We start from the raw sequence: 10,498 nt of genomic DNA, 5'->3' as shown, positions 1-10,498 counted from the left end.
GGTGTCAGCGGGTCTTCTTAAACAGTAAAGGTTATTTTATTTTTGTGGCTTTGGTGACAGACTGACCTAAACTGCCCACAGACAGAGAGGATGAGTGCGGGGATGTCAGGATGGAGAAGTAAAGACAGGGTAGCATAAATTAAAACAAACTATCAAAAAGAGAAACCAAGGCAGACAAAAAAGGAGTGGAGGTAGAAACAGTCTGGAGAAACTAATGTGAGACAGAGAAAGTGATGAAACAGAAATGACCAAATGGATGAACACAACAGGTAGAAATGCAGCAAACTGTAAAATTATAAAATATATCTACTTAAAGAATATCTTTACCCTACATTGTTGGACTTAATTTACTATGACACAGGTTGCATACAAGAAAAATGATATTTTTTCTTGTATTTTAGCTTTCAAACATCAGCGATACACAAAACAGCTGCAGTGCAGTTATGTAGATTACAAAAAAACTACTACTGAAAGATCAGCTGACTCAAGTAAATCTTTCAACAACTTAACCACAATTACTGTTATCTACTTTCCCACAGATAACTTGTAACACATTTCCACTTTTTTATGGGCTGGCTGGCCCGTGGAGAGCGGTGCTTTATTTTCTCTGGGCTGAGAATGACTCACAGCGGCAGTAAAATGCAAACAGTTAAAAAAGATAAACCTATAATCATCATGTGACATAAATGTCTCCACAATGGAAAATATTTTTTTCCATTTGACACATGGCAGCACATCCGAGACGGGTGGGGTTCACGTCAAGCTGCCTTTGGGTTCACTGACTGAAAGGCCTGAGGTTCGATCCCCTGCCTGTGCAGTGTGCTGAAATGTAAGAACTACCTGATAGTTTCATGTTTAATTTAAGTCATTCAAATTCAAGATGATTTATGATGTGTTAAAAACAGAGAAAAGAAACTGAAAAAACAACTTATTAGATTACTTGTACTGCCATCTGGTGTTTAGTTTGCATTATAAAACAGTAACATGCAGTTTTGTAGTTTTTTATTCAAAAGGCAGGCAACTCTTCTGAAACTGAAGTCTAATTCTGTCTGTTGTCCTGAAGAAAAATCATCAAAATAGTCAGCGACATGCAACACAAAACCAAATACCTAATTTTGTAGTTTAAAGAAGTTCACTCACTGATAAAAATGCAAAACTTACTGAACAAAGAAGTCCAGTTTTAATATTTCACATGAAACATGCATGCGTCAGAAAAGTACAAACCTAAATTTTCCCCAAGTCCATTTTTCTCTGCTTAGATCAGCATTAAATCTGAGTTTAAAATTCAGCTTAAAGTTTCCAAATAACTATTACCTTGCCTTGGATTCAAATATAATTTTAATACTGCAGTTTTTATATACTAAAAACTATTCACATGGTATATAGTAATTATCTAATTCAATAAATAAATGTGACATGAAATGTAAAACACAGACAAAAATGAAAATTTTATTTCAAAACTTTATGTTCTGAGATTACAGAAATATTTTTGAAGATGAACAAAATGGTTTTTTTTTGCTCATCAGAAACTACACTTTACAATAGTAGACCGGCTACTATTGATGAAATTTAAATTTGTCCTATTAAAGTGTTCTGGGCACAGATTGCTAATGGTTTGCACCCCAAGGTGTAAAAAAGTGTCCCAAAGTGTCAGCTGGATTAGTCAGTGTTGAACTTTCTCATCAGTTTATGCATCCATCAACTTTACTTTGGAAAGTAGATGAATGTTTGTTTCTAATAAACAAACAAAAAAAAGGTAAAATTCTGAACAAATAGCAATTATATGTTGAATACTTAAAAAAGGTGTTCTGAAATGGTTGATTCTTATCATCCCACCACGATTTAGGTGCAATGATAATAAATTATTTCTTCATTGAAACAAGTAAAAACAACTAAAGTGAAAGTTCAAATAGGTGAAAAAAATGTCACCATCTTCACTTTATCAGATGATTTTCTAATTTTGAACAACTAAAAAAGTGTTTTAGTTGAACTGACAAAGTCGTTTTTGCTCATACGTTTTCTAGGTTAAGAGAAATTGATATATTTTGATGAGAATTGATGGCAAAAAAAGAATGTGACCTCTTCTGCGGTACAGTGAGAGCACCATAATTCTCCTCAGAGCTGGTAACATTACATAACAGTGCTCTGCACATCTGAACGGCTCACTGAACCTTTATTCTTGCAGACCCTAACAAAGCATCAGAATTGTGATTTGTTGCCACTCAAGGCAACCAAATATTTCCTCTCATACAGAGAAGAAAGACTTTAAAATCACAATATGTCCACTGTAAGGAAATGAAGAAAACAAAACCGATTTTAACCGTCGTTACATAAAACATTAAAATAGATGTCAAGTTCAGTTTGGTGGCACTAAGAACACACTGCACATGAATGCCTTTTTCTTCTCTTTAAATACTTTTCTTGGCACTAATACATTCATAAAATTTAAATCCATGAATGAGAGTATGATTGAACCAAAACCGGACTTGTCTTTCTGAGTTGCAGCTTGAGATGGCTTCTGTTATGAATTCCTGCTAGATAAATAAACTGAATTGACACATAATTGAACTGAAATACAACAATAAAAAAAAGCTCGCAGTAAAATTTAAAATGAAACATTGAAATATTTTACATCCCAGGTACTAGCTGACTTAGCCCAGTTGCTGTGCACGACAGTCCATAATCCTTACGGCTGAGACTGGACCTGCGATGGCACCATGTTTGTGTGAGATAACGGCGTTGCAGAATACTCAGGAAGGTTATGGTCTGTGTAAGGAGGGGGGAGGTCATCGGGCTTAATTCCCAGCTGAAATATGCAGAAAACATACAAGGAAAAGCAGTGAATTAGAAATTCAACTCCTCAAAATACAAAACCAAGTACAACCAGAGTTCTAAAAGAGTTGGGATGTTGTGTAAAATATTAATATAAACAGAATGAATCCTTTTCAAATCTCATAAATCCATATTTTATTGGCAATGGAACATAGTAAACATATTGAATGTTTAAACTAAGAAATTGTTCCCTTTTTTGGAAAAAAATAAGATAATTTTGAATTTGATGGCAGCAGCTGCAGTATGCTGTTTGGTGTTGTCTTGCTGAAATATGCAAGGACTTTCCTGAAAAAGATGCCTTGTGGATGGGAGCACATGTTGTTCTAAAACTTGTGTATAATTTTCTGAATTGATGGTGTCTTTCCATGTGTAAGCTGCACAATGCCAAGAGCAGTAATGTACCCCCATACCATCAGAGAGGCAGGCTTTTAAATTGAATACTGATAACAGGCTGGATGGGCCCTCTCCTCTTTATTTGGAGGATGTGGCATCCATGGTGTCCAAAACAGATTTCAAATTTTGATTTGTTTGACCACAGAACGGATTTTCCATGCAGTGATGTCCATAATCAGTCCTGTTTTTAATGCAGTGGCCCCTCAGGGCCCGAGGAACATGGATATTCAGTATTGACTTTCAGTCTTGTCCTTTGAGTTCAGAGATTTCTCCAGATTCTTGAAATATTTTGATATTATGAACTGAAAATGTTGTTTTGATAAACATTATTTTAAAAATTGTTCCCCTGTTTCTAGACAGTTTGTTGTAGACTGTTGAATCTTTACTTCTGAGAGATTCAGCCTCTCTAAAATGTTCTTTTATACCCAGTCCTCTCACTAATTAGTTATAAAATAATCCTCTGACAGTTATTCTACCTCTTACATCCCAACTTTTTGGAGATGCGTTGATGCCGACAAACTCAAATTTACTTATTTTTTCTGAAGAATTGTACAATATGATATGTTTACTATGTTCAATTGCAAATAAAATATAGGTTTATGAAATCTGACAGATAACGCATTCTGTTTTTAGTTTACATTTTACATAGCATCCCAACTTGTGGGGAATTGGACTTGGATTTGTGATGCATTGTCTTCAGTGCGTTTGTGATTTTTGGAAATCCTAAAAACAAAACCAAAGTGCATCTGAAACCAGTGTGTAACATCTGAATCACCTCGTTATAGGAAGGTGGGGACTCGTAGTAGACGGAGGTGCTGTAGCGTGGTGGTGTTGGGGGTTCTTCACTGTCCTGCTGTGAGATGCTTCGAGGGAAGGGGATGAAATAAATGGACCTCAGGGGACCGTCCTGTTCCCTGCGCCTCTGCGCCTCGCGCTCTATCTGCTCCTCTCGAATTCGGCTACACGCTCTGCAGAAGCTGGTGCAGAACATGATGCCCAGACCGAAGCCCAGGATGCCCACAAAGACCCTGGGAGATGGAAAAAATGTGTGCAAAACAAAGAAATATGGTCTTAAAATCTTTTTTACAGCTCAGCTTTCTTCATATATTTACATTTTTACTTTTTCATAGTGAGATCTATTGGTTTAACATTCTCTGTGGTCAAACTAGATCCAAGTTCTCTAACAGAACATTAATGTGCAGGAGAACATAAATCAGATTTTCTGATAAGGCAAAGAAAAGAGCATTTAGGATGCATAGCCCCTGTAATAAATAAACTAAAACATAATGTACTGTAAATGTAAATCTTTCTGTGACACATTACAGTTATTTCCGCTTCAATGTGACAATTTTACAAACACAAATGTGTGTATATATGTGAAGCTGAGTCACAGTGAGATATGCTTTGATTTTGTTTTACTTTACTTTATACTCCAACTAAATTCAGATTGTACAACTCTTAACAATATTAACGATCCGTGTTTTGTAACCTTAATTAATCTTGCAAGCGCAGCTCGCGATCAAACACTTTCTTATCCTCACACTCAACTGTTGATGAAGTAAAATATTAAAACTTCCTAACAACGAAAAAGAAAAATTACGATCTGTTTTTGTTCGTACAGAATATATGACTTCTGGGTAAAACCAGCATCAACAAAAAAAGAATGGTAACATAACTCCAAATGAATAAAAAGAAATGTTTCTCACTCTAGAAAAGGAAAGGAGTTACTTATCATCCTCTTTTAGATGGACGGATCGCACGTGATGAATGGAAACTGAGCCACAGACAACAGAAAGAACCTAAAAGGGGAAGAATTAAAACACTTAATAATGAGTTTTATCATCAGTTAAATACTTTTACAGTTTCTCTGTTTCAGAGATTTTAAACATTTTCTTATGGGACTACTTCTCATCTCTAACCCCAAACTGTATTAAACTAAAAAATATAATAATAATAATACACTTTGAACTCAAAACCAATAAAGCTTTTGTTCTGGACACCATGATGCAACAGACTTTTATTGCCCATCAACACTATATCAAGATTTAGATGCGTCTTACAAGAACCACCTTGTCCAATGGTAACCTCATACAGTCATTCAGTCTGTTATGGTTGCTGATATTACGTAAAGATAGAACGATAACGTTCGTTCCGCTGCGGTTCACCAGGTCATCACTAAGAACACTGAGATAATACTTGACAATGAGGTCAGTGAGGGATGTTTTAGAACAAGAAACATGTCCGTTTTTCAATTGTCTCATGAGACGATAGCGCTGAATAACAAAACGATTTTTTTGCAAGCGTAAAAATCGATGTACTGCTGCAGAGGTTTAATCTTTGGTTAATTTTTAATACATCTGGGTCACCAGACATGACTGAGCTGAAGATGCATCGCCCACCCACTGGAATATTATTCACAAATGTAAATATCTAGAGTAGGAAAGAACAAAACAAACAAAACAAAACAAAAAAAACCCACAGCAAATCATCAGAGATACCCAACTAAAGTGAACAGAATTTAAAGAATTTAAATTTGGAAAAGGTTTTGCTCAATCAATGCTCTGGTACAAAGACTTTTCTGAGATCCCAAACTCCTCTCTCAGAGTTTTACTTTGTATTTATTCTGATTTTTAGGAAACACGCTGAGAGAGAGGACTCAGTACAGACAGAAGGAGTAATATTTTCTAACTGAAAGTGAGTGAGAGAGGTGGTGAGCAGAGAGCAGGTAAAGGCTGAGGAAAAATTGAACTCAAGGACAACTGGAGAGCAGTAAGACTCAAAGAAACTTTCGAGTAAGTGTCCAATGACAACCATACAGTCCCCGGTTTTTGAGGTCTGTGAATCTTTTACCTCTAAAGGTGAGTAAACCAATAAAACCCTGTTGTATAATCTTAGAAATACCCTGTCGCTAAAGTTGTTTTTGGCTCATAGACAAAAGGTTTTGAGGTAACATTGTTCCTCCAGAAAAACAAGCAAGAATAGACTTAAAGTCAAGAATCATAACTAATAACTTTGAATCACAAACACATAACTTGTCATTTAAGGCTTTGAAAGGTTTTGGTCAAAGTTAAACCATGACTTTGCTTAAAATGGCAGAGGAGAAAGTTTGGATCATTGGACACCATTAATTCTGAACATATAATAAGGGGTTCTGACAGTTTTAATTTAAACATACCAAACAAAAATAGAAAGTCAGAAAATTATAAGAAGAGACGCAGCTGAGGTCAAAATTCCCAGCACATGACCAGTGAGCCGATAGCAACAGAGGCCGAGTCTGTAAATACTGACAGAACAAATAAACTCCCTCGTATTGGTCACATTTAACATTTTTAGATTAAATCTGATCAGCCCTCAGTGACAGAATTTAATGTTTCATTAACAGACAGTAGAAGCTAACAAGGTGAATTTCAGAATTTCTTACCTTCAGTCGAGTAATGTCTCTTTTCAGGTGTGGAGCTGAAAGGGCAAAATCACTGGAGCAGAGTGCAGTTTTTATTGTAGGTGTGCTAACGGGGGGAGTGGTGTGTGTGTGTGTGTGTGTGTGTGTGTGTTCATGCATGGTAGTGAGGGCAAAGCCCTGAGTGTTTATCTGCCACTAAAATACAACCAGACGTAAGTTTTTCTGGGAGTATATTTGGGTTTATTCCACATTTTAATGCTACGTACATAACAGTAGGATTATTTGCACAGTGCAGGTTTTGTTAAGTAAGATGGACAGAGTGTTTTATTAGTTTGTGATAAAACTGCTCAGAACAATTTATGGCAGCGTTATAAGATTTAAAGAAACAGCCACGTGTTTCCATGATGGAAGTTTGGCTACTTTTTAAAAGAGCAATAAAATCTAAACATTTTCCTCCTGATTTCATGTAACTGCAGTTTATTGTAGCCTTTCTAAAATGCTGGGAAATGTGCAAAGGATGAAACATTTCCCTCCTATAGTCTCCTCCAAAGGTCAAACTTTAAATTTACGCTCTTTACTTTTACAGAAAAATGACCCAGTGCTGCAGTTTTTATAAAACCCACACATGCAGCTGAACACGAGTGATAAACTGAGCTGCAGAGTACATAAAGTCGCTGTCATGAACAGAGCAGCTCTTTGAAAATGAGCAGCGCTAATTGACAAAAAGCACCGGAGTGTGCAAACGTGCACGTTTTTAGCTGTAATGATTACAAAACGACCACACAAACCAGGAAATCCAGTCTCTCACGGGAAAAGCATCTGTCCTGTTGACTGAAAGAGAGCAAGGATACAAAGGTTACATCTATATACTGTATCTGCCAGCAGGTGAGGGCTACGTTTATTAAATCATTATTAGTAACAGGACCCAGGGAAGGAAAGGAATACCAAAATGTTGAATAAAACAAATTTTATTGTCTTATATTTTTCTCATTAAACACATTTTCCTGATCATTTAACCAAAGTAAATCAGCAGCATCGTGTTGCAGATGTATCTGCTGGGTTGTGTGACTTTTATCTTTGCATTGGATTAAAACATTTTCTTATTAGAACATGTGTGTTGTAACCAGGTCCAAGCTCTTCTGGGTTAACTTCTTAACTTGGTTTATCTGTCAGTAATCTTATTTTCTCCTTTAAAGCCAAACCAAGTCGACTCCTGCTTTACGTCCAACACTCCTGCTGACACACAACCCCACTATAAAAAAAAACGTCTTCAGAAGACCGAGGCTTTTTTTTTGTTAACTGCACTGCTTATCCTTCAAGAACATTGGTTTTATCAAAAAAATGATCAAACATTTTAACAGAACTACTAGAGTCAAGATTCACTCAAAATTTCAGAAAATCTAGAAAAAGAAAAAATGATTTATGGGAGGATTTGGTCTATGATACGGCATCGTACATGAGTTTTTCATATTTATGTCAGTTTTAGTTTAAAAGTTCTTTGGTCACTGTCCATAAATGTGTTACAGTCATTTTCTTGTTTTAATAATTCTCTTGGTGTTCCCACATTTTCACACATTTTTACAGAATAATAAAAGCTCATTCTGGCATCTTGAGAAGTAATGTTGTTTTTCTTTTTTTGTTGTTGCTGGTGAGAAATGGTCCAGTGTGTCAAATATTTCTGAAACAATAAATATCTGTTACAGAGTGCACTTCTGTAGTCACATTTAATTTACAGTCTGTTCTCGCTTTCTTCTGTAAAAACGCAGCAGAAATCCAAATGACCTTAACAAAACCAAAACTTCAGTTGTAAAAATCTCTTCCCCCCCCCCAGCTTTACATAAAAAACATACATTTGCTCAAAACCACTGTCACCTAAAAACAAAGCAAACAAACATACAAACTCTGAGCACAAACAACCTGCTGCTGCATCAGGAAATAAGGTACCAACAAAACGCTTTCAGAAAAAAAACAACTGAATTTAAACAACGCAGCGTCACAAGTTGAGTTAAAATACTGACACCAGCTTTTATAAATCTTCTTTTCTCACAGTCAGAAATTGAGTTTTGTGTCAGCAGGTCTGGAAAAGTTTATAACTGTGAATTGTTTCAGATTAATTTAGGGAAGTGTCAAAAATGTTTGTAGTTTTAAATATATCTGACTACCAAGAACTGTGTTTAAAATAAGCCAAAAGTTCACAGTTCAGCTGCAAAATAACTGATCAATGTCAACAAACAGAAATTTATCTAATTTGTGTTATCACTTCTGTTTCTATTCAGTTCTAAACAGGTCATTGTTACCCCCTCCCTGACAGGAAGTCCAGGGCCTGATTGAAGGAAGAAGCCAACAGATCCGGTTCTGTCCATCACTGAAGTTCTGGCTCTGAGGAAAACTGGTGCTGCAGAAGCATCAACTCTTTACTGAAGCAGAATACAGAAGACCTTTCATCAGAGGGGCTGAGGGGGGGCAGAATGAACAAACTAAATTAAGCTAACCAAAATGCTTTAAAGGACATGTTCACAAACGGAACCAGCTCAGATCCAGCACCTGATTGAAATGGGCTGAGAGCTATAAATCCTCGTGAGTTGTTCTGTGTCTGCGTTTGTTCAGCCAAGCCTCCAGCAGGGGGAGGTGGGTGTCCATCCAGCGGATGTTGTCCTCGATGGTCTCATAGGTCTGCTGGATGCACCTCATCTTTGAGCCGGTCTCTTCGGTCAGCGAGTCGAAGAAGCTCCGGATCTGAGCAAAGGAAACGGAGGGAGGGATAAAAACACAAGGAATCCAGAAACAACAGCTATCCTAACAAAAAAGAAAATGAGGTCAGATGTTTCTTTTTAAAAAGAAAAAGACTGAGCTAATTGCACAGAACATGCAAAGTGCAGCCCAAGTTGAAGAAAAAACTGTGAAGCTCCCTGGAAACCACTCAGAGAGTTTGGTGTAACATAAAGGGAGATCGGAGGCGTTGTTTATGAAGATCTATCCCTGTTCCTGCTCTCATCACAAGTTTACCTATAAATTTATTTTTAAAAAGTAACAAAAACCCCAAATGACGTCATTTACCTCATTAAGCATCTCCCTGGTGGAGTACTGGTTGGTGACTCCATTCACCATGTAGGACACAGAGTTGGAGCCGAGGTCAAACCTGTTGCATCAACGAAACAGAATGTTGATTCAATCCTCCATTTTAAACTTGACCAACTAGAAGAACAGACGGTCAGGAAACATACAGAACTAGACCCCAAAGAGTAAAACCGTTGGTTTGAAACAACTTCCCCCTTTTTAGTTAAAACATCGAGCTTCAAACACAAATCAGTCTGTAAAATTCACACTGTCACACAAGTTTTAAATCTTTTCTATTTCCTAAAATGTCAAATGTTTAGAAAGTAAAAATCACATCTCAATGGTAAATATTGTTTTAACTATATTTTGGAACAAAGGGCAATAAAAATAAGGCCTCATTGAGCATTGGGGTGAGGGGAACTGGACTGACTTCTTGATCAGGGTGACCCAGTTGGCCCGGAGGAAGTCCCAGGCCAGTTTGTAGCCTCGAGGGTTCCTGGCAACAGACACAACTATGTCAGGGAGGTCCTGAGTCTTCATAACTTCGCCGTTGAGGCTCTGCTCCATCATCCTGAAAGACAGAAATGCAGAAGGCTGAGCAGATGACGTTCCTTCCTTTCTAACTGTGATTTGTTGACGCTCACCACTCGAGCTTGTCCTGCAGCGGGGTGACGGTCATGGCAGTCTTTATGCGGCTCCTGACAGACATCTGCATCGAGCTGCGGAACTTCTCGAACAGAAAGTTCCACCCCTCTGGCGTGCGAGCTCCGACCACAAACACGGCCATCGTGATATCCACGGGGAGGCTACAAACGG

General features: G+C 37.3%; 2 protein-coding genes across 5 annotated transcripts in view; both read right to left on the bottom strand.

Annotated features, from left to right (window-relative positions):
• Positions 1-578: 578 nt before the first annotated feature.
• On the bottom strand, positions 579-6,720 carry si:dkey-283b1.6. Its single transcript, XM_037981687.1, has 4 exons — positions 6,647-6,720; positions 4,932-5,024; positions 4,001-4,253; positions 579-2,806 (listed from the first exon to the last, which is right to left on the bottom strand). The coding sequence occupies exons 2-4, from the start codon at positions 4,958-4,960 to the stop codon at positions 2,687-2,689; spliced, it is 402 nt and encodes a 133-aa protein (XP_037837615.1). The 5' UTR covers positions 4,961-5,024; positions 6,647-6,720; the 3' UTR covers positions 579-2,686.
• Positions 6,721-7,575: 855 nt separating this feature from the next.
• erap1b (endoplasmic reticulum aminopeptidase 1b) overlaps positions 7,576-10,498 on the bottom strand; it is an 8,841-nt gene continuing 5,918 nt past the window's right edge. For 3 of the 4 annotated variants that reach the window (XM_017412411.3, XM_037977404.1, XM_037977406.1), the window contains exons 16-20: positions 10,327-10,488; positions 10,113-10,253; positions 9,683-9,764; positions 9,170-9,361; positions 7,576-9,078 (exon numbers count right to left, since the gene is read on the bottom strand). In XM_017412411.3, coding sequence (XP_017267900.1) covers positions 9,191-9,361; positions 9,683-9,764; positions 10,113-10,253; positions 10,327-10,488 — 556 coding nt within the window. In that variant the 3' untranslated portion in view covers positions 7,576-9,078; positions 9,170-9,190. The remainder of the gene's footprint in view (positions 9,079-9,169; positions 9,362-9,682; positions 9,765-10,112; positions 10,254-10,326; positions 10,489-10,498) is intronic. The other variant, XM_017412414.3, reaches the window with a different exon arrangement.

Source organism: Kryptolebias marmoratus, linkage group LG1 (genome assembly GCF_001649575.2).
Source record: "Kryptolebias marmoratus isolate JLee-2015 linkage group LG1, ASM164957v2, whole genome shotgun sequence".
Taxonomy (NCBI): domain Eukaryota; kingdom Metazoa; phylum Chordata; class Actinopteri; order Cyprinodontiformes; family Rivulidae; genus Kryptolebias; species Kryptolebias marmoratus.
This window is presented reverse-complemented; position numbering and strand designations above follow the sequence as displayed.